General features: G+C 44.6%; 1 protein-coding gene across 1 annotated transcript; it reads left to right on the top strand.

Annotated features, from left to right (window-relative positions):
- The first annotated feature begins 7,992 nt into the window (after positions 1 to 7,992).
- LOC115157286 (nicastrin-like) lies at positions 7,993 to 15,447 on the top strand. Its single transcript, XM_029705410.1, has 17 exons — positions 7,993 to 8,205; positions 9,462 to 9,563; positions 9,688 to 9,811; positions 9,974 to 10,089; positions 10,192 to 10,337; positions 10,509 to 10,653; positions 10,751 to 10,863; positions 11,117 to 11,269; positions 11,409 to 11,513; positions 11,633 to 11,710; positions 11,842 to 12,011; positions 12,594 to 12,696; positions 12,826 to 12,924; positions 13,594 to 13,681; positions 13,851 to 14,017; positions 14,134 to 14,346; positions 14,576 to 15,447. Exons 1-17 carry the CDS (start codon positions 8,151 to 8,153, stop codon positions 14,696 to 14,698), a joined length of 2,100 nt encoding a protein of 699 aa, XP_029561270.1. The 5' UTR covers positions 7,993 to 8,150; the 3' UTR covers positions 14,699 to 15,447.
- Positions 15,448 to 19,482: the final 4,035 nt, after the last annotated feature.

Below are 19,482 nucleotides of genomic sequence, written 5' to 3'. Positions count from 1 at the left end.
ATAGAGAGGTGTTGGGAGGAAGGCGGCTTTTCCAAAGCTGCCAAGACCATATCCAGATCCCAGCTTGTCATTGAGCGGGTCTGAGCTGGACGCAGGTGACAAACCCCCTTCATAAACCTGGAGACCAAGGGATGGCGCCCCACAGGCCTGTCCATCCACCCCACATGGCAGGCAGATAGAGCGGCCAAATACCCTCAATGCAGAGGCTGCCAAGCCCTCATCCAAGCGAAACTGCAGATATTGGAGGACATACTGCACCCTGCATGACTCGGGAACAACCTCAATACCAGTGAACCAAGAGCAGAACAACCGCCAGCGCCACTGATATGCCACGGTTGTAGCTGGTCACCTTGCGCTCTGCATGGTGTTCCTTACGCCCTCCTGTAGTCCTAACATGGACCATTGGTGCCGTGCAGAGGACAAGCCCACAGTCTGAGGCGGTGCGGTCTCGGATACCACAGTGTTCCCCCGGCCTGAAACAGCAGGTTGGGTCTCGGGCATTTACCAAGGTGTCCCAGACAACAGGGACAGGAGAAGGCTGAACCAGGGTCGTCTAGGCCAGTATGGGGACACCAGCAGCAGATGATGCTCCGCCATCCTGGTCCTGTCCAGCACAGCCTGGATCAGGGGGAAAGGGGGGGAATGCGTAAGCTCCTGGCCAATTGTGAGTCAGAGCATCCATGCCCAGAGTCCCTGGTGGCTCCGACATGGAGTACCACAGGGGGCAGTGTGCATTGCCCAGGGAGGCAAACAGGTCCATCTGCACCCTCCCTAACTTGTTCCACAGGATGTAGGCTCCAGTCCCAAGGTGGCTGGCCCTCCCTCGAGAGCATATCCGCTGCCACATTCAGGATGTCAGGTACGTGCGCTGCCCGTAGAGACGCTAGACGTTCCTGAACCCAGAGAAGGAGCTTGCGTGCTATAAGACCGTAGTGCCAGCAGTACAGCTCAGAGCTCTAGTGTATTGATGTGCCTGCCGCTCTAAGGTGGTAGACAACAGCCGCTGGCCGACCTGCCCTTGGTCACACCCCCCAGCCGTTCTGGGAGGCGTCTGTGCTGACCAGCTCCCGGCGGCACATCCTCAGCATCTCCACCCCACCTGAGAGAAAGAAGCGACAGCGCCACCTAAAAAATGTCCTAAGGCCCTGTGTGGTCACACGCAGGTGACGGTGGTGCTTCGGGTGCAGCCGGTGGGAGTTGAACCACCGTTGAAGAGGCCAGAGATGGAGCAGGCCTAGGAGAATCAGCAATGAGGCCGCTGTCCGCAAGCCCAACAGGCGTTGGCAGGTCGATGCAAGATGAGATCGCCTGAACCCTTCCGATGGGCAGGCGTGCTCTCATGCGGACCGAGTCCAGTTCCATGCCAATGAAGGCAACCCTTTTGTAATTTACAGTAATGCCCAGCCCGCCGATGTGGGTCAGGAGCATGTCTCTGTCTGAGAGGACCTGGGTCCTGGTTGGGGCACAAATCAGCCAATCATCCAGGTAATTGAGGATCATCAATCCTTGGGACTTGAGAGGTGCCAGGACAGCATCCATGCACTTTGTGAAACTGCGGAGTGCCAAGGAGAGCCCGAAGGGAAGAACCATGAATTCGTAAGCCGTCCCTTTGAAAGTGAATCGAAGGTACTGCCAATGAGCTGGGTGAACAGGAACAAGGAAGTACGCATCCCTCAGGTCCAGCGTCACAAACCACTGGTCCCTGGACAAGGCCTGCAACACCCAGCTGGGGACAGCATATGGAACCTCAGTACCTTCAAGTACTCATTGAGGTTGTGGAGGTCCAGAATCGGTAAAAATCCTCAGTCTCTTTTTGGGACCACAAAATAAGTGGAGTAGAACCCACCTAGCCGTTATGATACCGTGGTGACACGAAGGCCCCTGAAGGACGGGGGCCGGCACCGGAATTGGAGTTGGTAACCCTTGAGCATTGTGGAAAACACCCAGGGGGACTCCACACCCTCCTCCCACTTTGAGACCGGGAGAAGCAGCCGGTGAAGGGTATGTCAGGGGTCCTGCCGGGTCCTGCCTCTCCTCTGGCGCCCCGAGCGCCTGGGTCTCCCAGGCACGTCCCTATAGCGGTGACGGTTGACACCACCACACCTGTCACAAAGGGAAGCCGTAAGCTCAGCCGTAAGCTCAGCCGTAAGCTCAGCCGTAAGCTCAGTCAAGCCAACAAGGCCACGGAGCAGGGGTCCGACGCCCTGGGAGAGTTTGTCGTGACCCGCTTGGAGGAATAGGGTCCCGGTGAGGGATAAATTACCCAGTACCTCTGCAAACACAGGGGACGACACCTACGAGAAAAACAAGCAGACGAAAAAAAACAGCAAACAGGTAATGGATTTGATTTATTTGTTTTACGCCAACTGCAATATTACTTAGCTGGTTTAATATCCAAGCAGTAAAAACAGCACCATATGGAGTAACTCCATTAAGGAACTCCAAAGTTAATATCTCTACAAGCCCAACACAATACTTTTACACTCTGCAGGGGAAAGAACAAGAAAAAAACCTATGGCCTGTGAGCAGCATGTTAAAGCAATTCACAGCACAGACATAGAACAAGCCAGTCGGCAAGTTGTGTAAAGTAAATTACAGTTTGTGGCTGCAAGAGCCACCATAATAATGGATGCACACGGCGTCGTAGTGTAACGCTAACGAAAAACAATTACAACAAACCAGGGGCGGAAGACACAGATCAATAGTGCGCTGCGAGTGGAGCACTCAAGAGGAGGGTCTAGCTGCTCCAGGCTGCAAACAGCCAGTGAGTATAGTTCCACGCAAGATATTACACTTACCAGTGACTTACCAAGCGAACTTCAGAAAGTTTGTACCTCAAACCATATGAACGTCCGCCGAGAAAATCAAAGAGAACGTGTGTGAGCCAATAGACAATGGGCCTGATCGGACAGCTCAGAGCTTCTGCTCTTGTCCGTAAAAACAAATGGATTGGTGGAAGAGGCAGGGCAGGCCATGAGCAAGGAAGGAGGGTGTGGTCAAGCAAGGCATCCCTGGAGTCTAAATGCACTAAGGTTTTATCAGAACAGGCATAGATTAGATTTTCCTTTCCGACATGAGTTTATTGTGTTTAAAACCAACTTTATTAAAATTACATCTTACAGCTGTGGGGAGGGAGGGGGGGCTAAGGAATGCATCCACATATATACACACACTTGTTATATACACACATTTTTCGTACTTTTGTATTTTGTAAAAATAATACAATATTATGCTTATGGAAAATAAACTATGTGTAATTAAAGTCAGTCTTGCATGATTATGTTTATTTTTTATGTCAGTTTCAACATGATGGACATCGGTGTGTCTGTGGTCCATTTGGCCTGTCCCACAGCTTCCTTCAATGATGGATTTATGTGTGGCTCTGTTGATGAACTTCTGTGTTGTGGCTATGGGGTCTATATATAGGGGCGGACCCCAGCCATGACACAGGTGTACAAGGGAGTGAATCTGTAAATCCTCATCTCGGATGTATCCCTCCGCCACGCAGTGATTCCAATATATTGGAGTGATCCAATATAGTGAAACATAACAGCATTGTATTCGTGCTAGTAATCTTTCAATCGAGTAGGCTACAGATGTTTTTTGTGAGAAAACACCGTTCTAGCTCTGAAGGTCGATATCAGCTGATGCGGTGGATTGAGAAGCATCCCATCCCCAAAAAACACATCTCTACCTAAAACAGACAGATTTTGATGAGGATTGTTTTATGTTAGATTTAAGGAATAAGGCCAGATGAAGTGTGGTGTATGGCCAATATACCACAGCTAAGGGCTGTTGTTATGCGCAACGCCAAGTGCCTGGACACAGTCGTTAGCCATGGTATATTGGACATATCACAACCCCCCGAGGCGCCTTATCGCTATTATAACCTGGTTACCAACGTAATTAGATCAGTAAAACATTTTTGTCATACCCGGCTTTCAGCCAGTCAGCATTCAGGACTCGAACCACACAGTTTATAATTCCTATTAACCCATGATTTTTTTATGGTAAAATTATGGGCACATTAGTAGTAATGAGAAAGCGACAGACTATAGACGAAAGTCGAGGGAGCTGCATCTGCGACAGCTGAAAGTCAGACACAATTTCAGAAAGAAAACGACATGTAGAAATATGTTTGACCATTTATTAAGCAATGAATAATGAAAGTCGACATAGGCTCTGCTCCCTCAAAATAGAATACAGGCACTGAGCGCAATCCCCTCACAGGAACACAGAACCTAAACACGTGGAGGCTGGTGCAAATGTATTAAAAATAAACAGAAATTACATTTACTTAAGTATTCAGACCCTTTACTCGGTACTTTGTTGAAGCACCTTTGGCAGCGATTACGGCCTCAAGTCTTCTTGGGTAGGAAGCTACAAGCTTGGCACACCTTTATTTGGAGATACTCCCAATCTTTATCAAATGTATTTATATAGCCCTTCTTACATCAGCTGATATCACAAAGTGCTGTACAGAAACCCAGCCTAAAACCCCAAACAGCAAGCAATGCAGGTGTAGAAGCACAGTGGCTAGGAAAAACTCCCTAGAAAGGCCAAAACCTAGGAAGAAATCTAGAGAGGAACCAGGCTATGAGGGGTGGCCAGTCCTCTTCTGGCTGTGCCGGGTGGAGATTATAACAGCACATGGCCTAGATGTTCAAATGTTCATAAATGACCAGCATTGTCAAATAATAATAATCATAGTAGTTGTCGAGGGTGCAACAAGTCAGTAACACAAGAGTAAGTGTCAGTTGGCTTTTTCATAGCCGATCTTTGAGAGTATCTCTACCGCTCCTGCTGTCTCTAGAGAGTTGAAAACAGCAGGTCTGGGACAGGTAGCATGTCCGGTGAATAGGTCAGGGTTCCAGCAGGTCTGGGACAACAGGTCTGGGACAGGTAGCACGTCCGGTGAACAGGTCAGGGTTCCATAGCTGCAGACAGAACAGTTGGAACTGGAGCAGCAGCACGGCCAGGTGAACTGGGGACAGCAAGGAGTCATCAAGCCAGGTAGTCCTGAGGCATGGTCCTAGGGCTCAGGTCCTCCGAGAGAGAGAAAGAAAGAAAGAGAAAGAGAGAATTCGAGAGAGCATATTTCAATTCACACAGGACACCGGAAAAGACAAGAGAAATACTCCAGATGTGACAGACTGACCCTAGCCCCCCGACACATAAACTACTGCAGCATAAATACTGGAGGCTGAGACAGGAGGGGTCAGGAGACACTGTGGCCCCATCCGATGAAACCCCCGGACAGGCCAAACAGGTAGGATATAACCCCACCCACTTTGCCAAAGCACAGCCTCCACACCACTGTGCAGATCCTCTCAAGCTCTGTCAGGTTGGATGGGGAACTTCGCTTCACAGCCATTTTCAGGTCTCTCCAGAGATGTATGATTGTGTTCAAGTCCGGGCCACTCAAGGACATTCATAAACTTGCCCTGAAGCCACTCCTGCATGGTCTTGGCTGTGTGCTTAGGGTCATTGTCTTGTTGGATGGTAAACCTTCACCCCAGTCTGAGATCCTGAGCGCTCTAGAGCAGGTTTTCATCAAGGATCTCTCGTTACTTTGTGCTGTTCAATTTTCCCTCGATCCTGACTAGTCTCCCAGTCCCTGTAACCTATTAAAAAAATTACAAATAGTTTATACAAAACGTATTGCATTTGGTGGTCATCCCCCAAATTTGACCATTTAAAGCCTTGATAGTTGCATCCTTCCTCAGGGAATGGTCGATAGTTGACAACATGGTGGCAGGTATTTTGATCTGCTGCTCTAGAGTTCCAGCAGACTCACCTGGGAAAAGAGAGATGAACACATTCGTTTTTATAAAAGTCTAGGAGACTTTTAGTGGGGGAGAGCACATGAGTTTGAGTGAGTACAGTAAATCCAATCCAACCAGTGGCCCTGGATAATATGCTATATGTCATCACACAGACAGACAGCCATAGTGAAGGAGGTTTACATAGTGCATAAAGGATATTACCACCAGCAGAGGTTACATGTCTGTGCTCTGGAGAGATCGCAGGTAGTTGGTCTGAAGGCTTTGGAGGTCCTTGGAATATTATGTCTATATAGCGATAGATGGAGGTACTGAATGCTATTGAAAGAGAGATCAAAGAGATTCTTCAAAGTAGCCACCGTTTTCCTTGATGACAGCTTTGCACACTCTTGGCATTCTCTCAGCCAGCTTCATGAGGTAGTCACCTGGAATGCATTTCAATTAACAGGTGTGCCTTGTTAAAAGTACATTTGTAGAATTTCTTTCCTTAATGCATTTGAGCCAATCGGTTGTGATGTGACAAAGTGGGGGTGGTATACAGAAGATAGCCTTATTTGTTAAAAGACCAAGTCCATATTATGGCAAGAACAGCTCAAATAAGCAAAGAGAAACGACAGTCCATCATTACTTTAAGGCATGAAGGTTGGTCAGTCAGGGCGGCAGGTACAGTAGCCTGGTTAGAGCGTTAGGCCAATAACCGAAAAGTTGCTAGATCAAATCCCCGAGCTGACAATGTAAAAATCTGTCGTTCTGCCCCTGAACGAGGCAGTTAACCCACTGTTCCTAGGCTATCATTGTAAATAAGAATTTGTTCTTAACTGACTTGCCTAGAAAAATAAAATAAAAAAATCTGGAAAATGTCAAGAACTTTGAAAGTTTCTTCAAGTACAGTCGCAAAAACCATCAAGCGCTTTGATGAAACTGGCTCTCATAAGGACCACCACAGGTAAGGAAGACCAAGAGTTACCTCTGCTGCAGAGAAAAAGTTAGAGTTAGCAGCCTCAGAAATTGCAGCCAAAATAAATGCTTTACAGAGTTCAAGTAACAGACACATCTCAAAAACTGTTCAGAGGAGACTGCATGAATCCGGCCTTCATGGTTCAATTGCTGCAAAGAAACCACTACTAAAGTACTCCAACAAGAAGCAGAGACTTGCTTGGTCCAAGAAACACGACATTAGACCAGTGGAAATCTATTCCTTTGTCTGATGAGTCCAAATTTGAGATTTTAGGTTCCAACCGCCTTGTCTTTGTGAGATGCAGAGTAGGTGAAGGGATGATCTCCGCATGTGTGGTTCCCACCGTGAAGCATAGGAGGAGGAGGTGTGATGGTGCTATGCTGGTGACACTGTCTGTGATTTATTTAGAATTCAAGGCACACTTAACCAGCAAATCAAATCAAAGTTTATTTGTCACATGCACCAAATACAACAGTGAAATGTTTACTTCAAATGCTTGTCATCAAGGCAAAGGGTGGCTACTTTGAAGAATGTCAAATATAAAATATATTTTGATGTGTTTAACACTTCTTTGGTTACTACATGATTCCACGTGTTATTTCATAATTTTGATGTCTTCACTATTATTCTACAATGTAGAAAATAGTAAAAATAAAGAAAACCCCTTGAATGAGTAGGTGTTCTACAACTTTTGACCAGTAGTGTATATATATTTTTTAAACAATATCTTTTTTCCACAAAATTAGTGCACTGGGACTTTAATAGTCCTGTATTAGTGGAGCAATATCGCCTTATGAAGCATGGGCAAAATCTCTACTTCCCCAGCTATGCCTGTCTGGCTCCCGGCCTGTTTAGAGTGTTTATATGCTGTTAAATATGACATGTAGCATATTTGAAATTATGAGCTCTTCTTACATTCACCTTTTCATGTTTATTAAAATAATTTTCATTCAAATCATAAAGTTAAATAAAGGCAACACATTTTTTTATATGGTTTTGTTTCAATACTTCAAAACCAAATGGCAGGTCCAGGTAATCACAAAAATAGATGGGTGTTGGTTAAATTGTGATTTTAATCAATGGAGTTTATTTGGATTGGCAGTTTTTATCCCTGTGAGGCAGAGGTTTTTAGCTGGAGTGGTTGGATAGAACCTGAAGTGGTCTGCTCCATTAGCGGTTCAGAACTCCGCCACATACTTTGACTGGGTGGGATTTCTATAGGTTTGAAGACTCAATCGCGCTGCCCATGCTGTCAAATACGCTATTATGGCTATAAAGATGAGTCCTCTATCTATCTCTATGTTCTGTTTTCACTGCCATTTTGATGAGGTTTTGCAATATTGGAACCCAGAACAAGTTTTACTGCAACGCTTCCTGTGTTTTTAACTGTTCTTTATGAAACCAGGAAGATGGCGTTGGAATCATCGAAATGGGTTATGTTCATAGTTTGTTGGCTTTTCAAAAGTAAGAATTCCTTTCGTTTGTAACGTTAATACTAGCTACATGCTTTCACTTACCTATATCTTATTACCGATTTAGTTTGGCTCAGTAAGCTACAGCTAACTAATAGCCCAATTATTTAGTCAACGACGTTGCTGACAGTGAGGTCCTATGGATTATAATGCTTTATAATTTTACACTAGACAACCCGAATTATGTAGCAAGTTTTTTGAAATCCCGTATGCGATGCACTTAGCTAGATAGATAGATAGCCATGTTAACCAGCTGGCTAACTAGCAAACTTGTGAAACTGATACTGTTGCTGCTAGGCACCACAACTTGAGTCAGCCACAGCGTGACCACTCAGAGCTCAAGGCAAGCAGTGGGTGGGCGGCTATACAGGCATTATATACAAAACAAAAATAAATCAACATGCAGTCATTTCAACGATTTTACTGAGTTACAGTTCATATGGAAATCAGTCAATTGAAATAAAATAATTTGGCACTAATCTATGAATTTCACATGACTGGGCAAGGGCGCAGCCATGGGTGGGCCTAGGACAAGCATAGGTTTTCCCCACAAAAGGGTTTTATTACAGACAGAAATACTCCTCAGTTTCATCAGCTGTCCGGGTGACTGGTCTCAGAGGATCCCCCGCAGGTGAAGAAGCTGGATGTGGAAATCCTGGGCTGGCGTGGTTACACGTGGTCTGCGATTGTGAGGCCAGTTGGACATGCTGCCAAATTCTCTAAAATGACATTGGAGGCCGCATATGGTCGAGAAACGAACATTCAATTATCTGGCAACAGCTCTGGGGGACATTCCTGCAGTCAGCATTCCAATTGCATGCTCCCTCAACTCAAGACTTCTGTGGCGTTGTGTGACAAAACTGCACATTTTAGGGTGGCATTTTATTGTCCCCAGCACAAGGTGCACATGTGTAATGATAATGATGTTTAATCAGCTTTTTGATATGCCACACCTGTCAGGTGGAAGCATTATCTTGGCAAAGGAGAAATGCTTATTAACAGGGATGTAAGCAAATTTGTTGACATTCTATTTATATATCTACTACTGTACAAAATAATATATTATTTTGTGCTTATTGGCATTTACTGCATTATTTGATAGGAACTATGAACATAAGCATTTTGCTGCACCCACCTGCTAAACTGTGTACTGACCAATACAATTTGATTTGGTTTGGTGTCTTGGGAATACATCATTACAGAAACTGGTCACTTCAATTCAATTGTTTCTCTTCTTTTGTCTTTCAGATGTGAGTTCTAACTCTGTTGCGCAGAAGATTTATGTTGAACTGAATAACACTGTACCATGCGTCCGACTGCTCAATGCTACACATCAGATTGGCTGCCAGTGTGAGTGACATGACACACACACACTCTGCTTGGTACAATACTGTGCTCTGTATCCTTGCTATATTTATGTAATGCTGGATATTTGCATACTAAGACAAGCATTTCTTTCCATCCTGTGTCTCAGCCTCGATATCAGGTGATACAGGGGTGATCCATGTCTTGGAGTCTGAGGCAGATCTGGAATGGCCTTTGAGCAAAGGACCCAATCCTCCTTATATGGTCCTGTTGGAGTCATCCCTCTTCACCAAGTAGGCTATACACACAGCCAAAAACAGTCAACTCCATCTCCATTGACCTCCAGAACAAAGTTGGAACACTCTCACTGTGACTATTGTTCAGCACAGCCACACAATGATATGATCTATATCCTAGTAGCCCCCTCATACTCAAACATTGTCATCATTTTACAGGTCCATCATGATGAAGATGAAGAATGCCTCCAGCAGGGTGGCAGGGGTTGTGGTGGTCCCAAAAACTAGCCCACCGGAGTTCTCGCCACATACAACATGTCCCAATGAGAACACAGGTAGGAGGATCAGGCATTAGGACGCCAGTCTGTCAAAATGACCAAATGACCTTTGCTAACCAGCATGCTTTTTGAACGTCATTTGTTTACTTTTATCCTCAGGTGTTTACACGGAAACCTATGATCATAATTTAGCGCACTGTAACACGACTGTATGGAATCCTCGGGGGAACGGTCTATCCTATGAGGAATTTGATTTCCCTGTCTTCTCCCTGAAAGAAGACAATGAAACAGAGGTCATCAAACAGGTGAGGAGTCACTTCAAGCAGTCACAACCCAGTCTGGTAAAATCATGTCACTTAATGACCATGAAATGTCTTTATTCAAAGAACAGAGGTGATGTCTTATTCTACAGTATTTCTGTGTATTAAAACAATGTGCTCCTCATTCTGATAAATGTGTCCACTCTCTACCTGCAGTGCTACTTTGATCATAATCGTGTGGTGAACGGCAGTGGCCTGCAGTACCCTCTGTGTGCCATGCAGCTCTTCTCTCATATGTATGCTGTCACTGACACTGCAACCTGCATGAGACGCGGAAGCATCGACTTCAGCACCTCCCCAGGTATACAAAGATGCATTATTGTATATGCGTGAGTAGTCAATACACACACTGTCATGTATATATTACAGACATCTCTCTCGCTCTCTCTCTCTCACAGTGATGGTGTGTAACCCTCTAGGTGATTATAATGTGTGTGCTTTCATCCGGCCTTATAACAGCACCGCCTTTGGTCACAAGGAGAACGAGAGTGTTGTTGTAGCAGCAGCCAGGGTGGGTGATGCATTGAGGCCTTGCCTCCCACTGACTCCTCTTGTCACATGTTCACAGATGTCTAAGCCTTTTGGAATCTACACAATAGTATATACAATATGAGCCACATTCCAGTGTGTGTTATACACATCCTGAAAAGTGCTTTGGTATTTGCTCAGTACCATTTCCTTCTATACAATCCTTACATGGTTTTTCCTTGTTTGGCGTTTATGGAAAATTGACTGGACACTGGATTCTTTCTCCATTTTTGTAGCTGGACAGCAGGGCATTTTTCTTGCAGGATTCTACAGGAGCGGAGGGGAGTGTCTCAGGGTTTGTTACTCTGCTGGCTGCTGCCCAGGCACTACGTGAAGCCACTCAGGAAGCCCCTCCCACACGGAATATCCTCTTTGCCTTCTTCCACGGGGTGAGTTCCTTCGGTCTCCCTTAGCAAGTCATTCTGTGGTATGTCAATTATGGAGTCACATGTGGTCACTTTATCATATAGCAGTATTGTTCAGTGTTGTACTGTAAGAGGATGTTTATAGCTTATTCCTCTCTTTCAGGAAGTATTTGACTACATTGGCAGCTCTCGAATGGTTTATGACATGAAGAATAACAAGTTTGTGATAGACCTGGACAATGTTCACTCAATACTGGAGATTGGACAGGTTAAGACATGTATATGTTCTCATTGAATACTCAAGCACACAACAGGCATCAATGTGTAAAATGCATGGATATACAATCAACCAACAAATAACAATGAATCTCTAATGTAATTTGTTAGGTAGCAGTGCGCAGTGGCACCAACCTATTTCTTCACTCAGACCCTGTGTCCAGGAGGAACAACACCATCCATGACGAGGTAAGGGGGAGTGAAATGATTCTATTTGTGGCGCGCTTACCTGGTCCATCCTCATCCACCCCTTTTTTCTATATTCTCTTCATTATGCTCTCTCTCAACCCACTTTTCCCAACCTCTTACCTCTGTTTCAGGTTACGAATCTTGTAAAAAACTTACAGTCCTCCACGGCTGGTCTCAACTTCTCATTTGTTGAGACAGGTTTTTCTCAGCCACTCCCGCCCTCCTCCTTTCAGCGTTTCCTCCGAGCTCGGGCAATTCCAGGAATTTTTCTTGCAGACCATCAAACAGCTTTCAACAATAGGTGAGTGTTTGACTATGGTCTGTCGTTGCTGGTCATTTTTATTACTGCAATCTTTATCTTGCCTGATGAGTTTATTAGTGAAGTGTTCTACCCTGTTTTTTTATTTTTTATTTCACCTTTGTGTAACCAGGTAGGACAGTTGAGAACAAGTTGTCATTTACAACTGCGACCTGGCTAAGATAAAGCAAAGCAGTGCGACACAAACAACACAGAGTTACACATGGAATAAACAAACGTACAGTCAATAACACAATAGAGAAAAAAAGTTTATATACAGTGTGTGCAAATGGAGTAAGGAGGTAAGGCAATAAATAGGCCATACTGGTGAAGTAATTACAATGTAGCAAATAACACTGGAGTGACAGATGTGCAGATGATGATGTGCAAGTAGAAATACTGGTGTGCAAAAAAGTAAATAAAACAATATGGGGATGAGGTAGGTAGATTGGATGGGCTATTTACAGATGGGCTATGTACAGCTGCAGCGATCGGTTAGCTGCTCAGATAGCAGATGTTTAAAGTTAGTGAGGGAGATAATTCTCCAACTTCAGCAATTTTTGCAATTCGTTTACCCATGCGCAGGTACTATGAGAGTTTTTATGACGACGCTGCCCACCTGAACCTGACTTATCCATCTAACTTGAGTCCAGAGGAACAGCTAGAGTTTGTGACTGATACTGCAAAGGTATTGTTACCATAGTAAACCCACTGATGGATTTATTTGTAGTAGTCACAGTTTCCATTACATTGTCCACTGTCTGTTAGAATAATATCTCTCTCTCTCTCTCTTCCCTCCCTCACTGTACTCTTTCAGTCTCTTACCGAGGTGGCTACTGCAGTTGCCCGCGCTCTCTTCAAGCAGGCTGGGGGAAACAACTCCCAAGTCAACAACATCAATGCAGACCCCAAAACAGTAAGACTCGATGATTGATGAGGTGTTGTACAAGTCAAACTGATCAGTCATGGCCTCCCGAGTGGTGCAGTGGTCTAAGGCAGTGCTAGCTGTGCCACTAGAGATTCTGGGTTCGAGTCCAGGCTCTGTCGCAGACGGCCGCGACCGGGAGACCCATGGGGCGGCGCACAGTTGGTCCAGCGTCATCCGGGTTAGGGGAGGGTTTGGCCGGCAGGGATGTCCTTGTCCCATCGCGCACTAGCGACTCCTGTGGTGGACCGGGCACAGGGCACGCTGACACGGTCACCAGGTGCACGGTGTTTCGGCCAACACATTGATGCTTCTGGGTTAAGTAGGCATTGTGTCAAGAAGCAGTGCGGCTTGGTTGGGTTGTGTTTCGGAGGATGCACGGCTCTCGACCTTCGTCTTTCCCGAGTCCGTACGGGAGTTGCAGCGATGAGACAAGACTGTAACTACCAATTGGATACCACAAAATTTAATTTGGGAGAAAAAGGGCTAAAAAATGTTTTTTAAACTGATCGGTCATACTGTTATAGTCTGTTATTTTCCATGACACTGTCAATATGTCTGCTAACATATGTCATTCTCAACATCTAAAATCTTTTCAAATTCACTTTTTTGGGACAGTGAGCAGAATTGTTTGACCAACACTGTGCATCTCTCTCTCAGGTGACCCAGATGCTGTATGGGTTTCTGGTTAGATCCAACAACAGCTGGTTTCAGGCATTGATGGCCCCAGAACTGAAGGACGTTCTCCGTGAGTTTTAGTCTGATACTTTTTCAGAAGGACACCCTTTGACACTATAGAGGTGTTCTGCTACTACTGACGTCGTAAAACCCATGCAGATATGGACTAGTCACAGACACACTCACGTCTATAAAGAAAGTATTTGGGTTTTCATTCCATTGTGTTTTCTGTCTCTCAGAGCCCAACCCACCCCAGTACTACGTTGGTGTTGCCAAGTTGCCCCATCAGGCTAACGCACTGACCTATCTGGTCCAATATCTCCTGGCCAATTTAACGGGAACAGCCACCAACCTCACCCAGAGCCAGTGCAAGAAGCCAGATGAGCTGCCGAACGAGAGCACATATGTAAATGTGCCTCTGGATCTGTCTGTGCTGATGGATAGATGTTTACAAATGAAAAATGTGTTTCTTTGTATTGCTGGAACCACACCGCACTCTGATTGGCTCATTCTCTCCCTCAGATGTACTCTTATTTCTGGGTTCAGGGCATGGTCCCACCCAACAGCACCCAGAGGGAGTCTTTCTGCGTACGCACAGCAGTACGCCTGGCCAAGGCAGTGTCCCCTGCCTTCGACCTGGGGGATTACGTTTCCAAAGAATATTCCACGTGGACAGAATCGCAGTGGACGTTCATCAAAGCACGAATTTTCCTAGTAGCCAGCCGGGACCTGGAGGTAAAACTGCACTCAATTTTCCCACCATGATCCATCTGTTTAATTAATTACAGTTTTGTATACGTTCATGTAGTTCTGTTTGAATCTAGTAAGCCTGTGTAAGTGGTATATATTTTTTTTTATTGTATATTTGTTTTACACGTTTGACTGTATCCATTGTCTGATAAAGATGATGGTAGAAGAGAATCACATTATTTACCTTTTTCTTTCCTCTTAATTTCTCTCATAGATGCTGACCTTAGGCGTGGGAGTGGCCGTGTTGTTCACATCGCTACTGGTGACATACTTTGTCAGTACCAAGGCAGATGTCCTCTTCAGCGCCGTCAGGGAACCCAACAACGGCGCATACTGATTGCCTCATACTAACCTGTGACCAGCAACCACTACTCTCACAGCCAAACAGGACAGACAGAGTTTTTTTTTTTTACACACGATAGGTACACAGACAAATGGACAGGTTAGGCAGAACTGGTTGTTTTAACTCACAGTGAATGGCCTGTTTGGACTCACACAGATGAGTTTTAACACATAACCGGATTTGATTGGCCTGGATGGATGTGGACTCACCAGGGTCAGATTGCCACCACTGTAAAAAAAAAATCATATTTTGTTTTGTCAAATAATGTTTTGTTTACTGTATCATGGGATTAGGCACTAAACTTTCTTTGACCTTGACGTGTGAGTGTGTGTCCAAATGGGAGGTGAGTGTTTGCGAGCGTGTGCAAGTGTGTTTTGAGTATGCGGTTGTAGTATGTACAATAGCTTTCCTATCATTTCTCAGGAGAATGAACCTTATGTCGGGCAAATGGACTTTGGATGTGGGTTCAGCTGAATGACCACTACTATCCTTAAACATTCGGATATCGAAATAGTATTTTTTTTATTTGAGTTGCAGTCTTTAAAAATCGACTTTATTTTAAATCTACACATAAATTGCAGGATTTAATAACATCATGCCCAGATGTTTTTAATCATGTATTGATGGAATTGTTAAGTGACCTGGAGGTTTTTTGTATGTGAAGGTGACCTCTGATTTTGACCAACTGGGGAATAAATGTGATTATTGCCTTGATAACTAAATAAACATGGCCTTTTTTCCTATCTAGTGTTGCTTCTCTACTATTTCCCGGCATGGTTTTGGTACAGGACATGGTCTAGGACAGGAGAAGGTACTGCAGTAGGCAATTACATACAGTGCCTTCAGAAACTGTTCACACCCCTTTTTCCACATTTTGTTACAGCCTGAATTTAAAATGGATTAAATAGAGATGTTTTTTTTGTCACTAGCCTACACACAATACTCTTCATTCAAAGACCTAATCATGGACACTCTTATTGACAGTTGTGGCTGCTTTGTGTGCCGTATTGTTGTCTCTACCTTCTTGCCCTTTGTGCTATTGTCTGTGCCCAATAATGTTTGTACCATGTTTTGTGTTGCTACCATGCTATGTTGTTGTCTTGGGTCTTTCTTTATGTAGTGTTGTGGTGTCTCGATGTGTGTTTTGTCCTATATTTTTATTTTATTCTTAATCCCAGCCCTCGTCCCCGCAGGATGCCTTCTGGTAGGCTGTCATTGTAAATAAGAATTTGTTCTTAACTGACTTGCCTAGTTAAATAAAGTTACATTTTAAAATAAATACCCCATAATGTCAAAGTGGAATTGTTTTATGAAATTTGTACTAATTAAAAATGAAAATCTGAAATGTCTTGAGTTAGTAAGTATTCAACCCATTTGTTTAGGCAAACCTAAATAAATTCAGGAAATGTGCTTAACAAGTCACATAAATTGCATGGACTACCTAATCTCTGTACCCCACTCACAATTATCTGTATGGTCACTCAGTTGAGCAGTGAATTTCAAATACAGATTCAACCGCAAAGACCAGGGAGGTTTTCCAATGCCTCGCAAAGGGCACCTATTGGTAAATGTGTAAAAAAAACAAACAGGCATTGAATATCCCTCTGAGCATGGTGAGGTAAGGGTGTGTGGGGTCCTTGAGGCCAACGGGGACTTTAAAACAGTTAAGAGTTTAATGGCTGTGATAGGAAAAAACTGAGGATGGATCAACAACATTGTAGTTACTCCACAATACTAATCTAATTGGGAATGAAAAGAAGGAAGCCTGTACAGAATAAAAATATTCCAAAACATGCATCCAGTTTGCAACAACGCACTAAAGTAATACTGCAAAAAATGTGGCAAAGCAATTCACTTTTTCTCCTGAAAGCAAAGTGTTTGGGGCAAATCCAATACAACACAGAGTACCACTCTTCATATTTTCAGCATAGTGGTGGCTGCATCATGTTAGGCGTATGCTTGTAATCATTAAGGACGGGAGTTTTTTAGGATAAAAAAGAAACAGAATGGAACTAAGCACAGACAAAATCCTAGAGGAAAACCTGGTTCAGTCTGCGTTCCACCAGACACTGGGAGATTAATTCACCTTCCAGCAGGACAATAACCTAAACACAAGGCCAAATCTACACTGGTGTTGCTTACCAAGACATTGAATGTTCCTGAGTGGCCGAGTTACAGTTTTGACTTAAATCTACTTCAAATTCTATGGCAATACCTGAAAATAGTTGTCTAGCAATGATCAACAACCAATTTGACAGAGCTTGAAGAATAATGGGCAAATGTTGCACAATCCAGGTGTGGAAAGCTCTTAGAGAGTTACCTAGAAAGCCTCACAGCTGTAATCGCTTCCAAAGGTAATTCTAATATGTATTGACCAAGTGGGTTGAATACTCATCTAATCAAGGTATATTTGTTTTTTTACAAATGTTCCAATTTTTCCTCCACATTGACATTACAGAGTATTCGGTGTTGATCGTTGACAACACCGTTTACAGATGGGCTATGTACAGGTGCAGTGATCTGTGAAATGCTCTGACAGCTGGTGCTTAAAGCTAGTGAGGGAGATATGAGTCTCCAGCTTCAGTGATTTTTGCAGTTTGTTCCGGTCATTGACAGCAGAGAACTGGAAGGAAAGGCGACCAAAGGAGGAATTGGCTTTGGGGGTGACCAGTAAGATATGCCTGATGGAGCGGGTGCTACGAGTGGGTGCTGCTATGGTGACCAGTGAGCTGAGATAAGGCGGGGCTTTACCTAGCAGAGACTTGTAGATGACCTGGAGCCAGTGGGTTTGGCGACGAGTATGAAGCGAGGGCCAACCAACGAGAGCGTACAGGTCGCAGTGGTGGGTAGTGTATGGGGCTTTGGTGACAAAACGGATGGCACTGTGATAGACTGCATCCAATTTGTTGAGTAGACTGTTGGAGGCTATTTTATAGATGACATCGCCGAAGTTGAGGATCGGTAGGATGGTCAGTTTTACGAGGGTATGTTTGGCAGCATGAGTGAAGGATGCTTTGTTGCGATATAGGAAGCCGATTCTAGATTTAATTTTGGATTGGAGATGCTTAATGTGAGTCTGGAAGGAGAGTTTACAGTCTAACCAGACACCTAGGTATTTGTAGTTGTCCACGTATTCTAAGTCAGAGCCGTCCAGAGTAGTGATGCTGGACGGGCGAGCAGGTGCGGGCAGTGATCGATTGAATACATTGCATTTAGTTTTACTTGCGTTTAAGAGCAGTTGGAGGCCACGGAAGGAGAGTCGTATGGCATTGAAGCTCGTCTGGAGGTTAGATAACACAGTGTCCAAAGAGGGGCCAGAAGTATACAGAATGGTGTCATCTGCGTAGAGGTGGATCAGGGAATCACCAGAAGCAAGAGCAACATCATTGATGTATACAGAGAAGAGAGTCGGCCCGAGAATTGAACCCTGTGCCACCCCCATAGAGACTGCCAGAGTTTCTGACAACAGGCCCTCCAATTTGACACACTGAACTCTATCAGAGAAGTAGTTGGTAAACCAGGCGAGGCAATCATTTGAGAAACCAAGGCTGTCGAGTCTGCCAATAAGAATGTGGTGATTGACAGAGTCGAAAGCCTTGGCCAGGTCGATGAATACGGCTGCACAGTAATGTCTCTTATCAATGGCGGTTATGATATCGTTTAGGACCTTGAGCGTGGCTGAGGTGCACCCATGACCAGCTCTGAAACCAGATTGCATAGCGGAGAAGGTACGTGGGATTCGAAATGGTTGGTAATCTGTTTGTTAACTTGGCTTTCGAAGACCTTAGACAGACAGGGCAGGATAGATATAGGTCTGTAGCAGTTTGGGTCTAGAGTGTCACCCCCTTTGAAGAGGGGGATGACCGCGGCAGCTTTCCAATCTTTGGGAATCTCAGACGATACGAAAGAGAGATTGAACAGGCTAGTAATAGGGGTTGCAACAATTTCGGCAGATAAATTTAGAAAGAGAGGGTCCAGATTATCTAGCCCAGCTGATTTGTAGAGGTCCAGATTTTGCAGCTCGTTCAGAACATTGTTCAGAACAGAAGGAGATGGGGCGGGCCAGCCGTAGAGAAATGCTTATTGAAATTCTCAATTATAGTGGATTTATCGGTGGTAACAGTGTTTCCTAGCCTCGGAGCAGTGGGCAGTTGGGAGGAGGTGCTCTTATTCTCCATGGACTTTACAGTGTCCCAGAACTTTTTTGAATTTGTACTACAGGATGCAAATTTCTGTTTGAAAAAGCTAGCCTTAGCTTTCCTAACTGCCTGTGTATATTTGTTCCTAACTTCCCTGAAAAGTTGCATATCACGGGGGCTATTCGATGCTAATGCAGAACGCCACAGGATGTTTTTGTGCTGGTCAAGGGCAGACAGGTCTGGAGTGAACCAAGGACTATATCTATTCCTGGTTCTAATTTTTTTGAATGGAGCATGCTTGTTTAAGATGGTGAGGAAGGCACTTTTAAAGAACAACCAGGCATCCTCTACTGACGGGATGAGGTCAATGTCCTTCCAGGATACCCGGTCCAGGTCGATTAGAAAGGCCTGCTCGCAGAAGTGTTTTAGGGAGCATTTGACTGTGATGAGGGGTGGTTGTTTGGTCTCAGACCCATTACGGATGCAGGCAATGAGGCAGTGATTGCTGAGATCTTGATTGAAAACAGCAGAGGTGTATTTGGAGGGCGAGTTAGTTAGGATGATATCTATGAGAGTGCCCGTGTTTACGGATTTGGGGTTGTACCTGGTAGGTTCATTGATAAATTGATCATTTGTGTG

Source organism: Salmo trutta, chromosome 21 (assembly GCF_901001165.1).
Source record: "Salmo trutta chromosome 21, fSalTru1.1, whole genome shotgun sequence".
Taxonomy (NCBI): Eukaryota; Metazoa; Chordata; class Actinopteri; order Salmoniformes; family Salmonidae; genus Salmo; species Salmo trutta.
The sequence above is the reverse complement of the archived record's forward strand: the minus strand, read 5'-3'. Positions and strand labels throughout refer to the sequence as shown.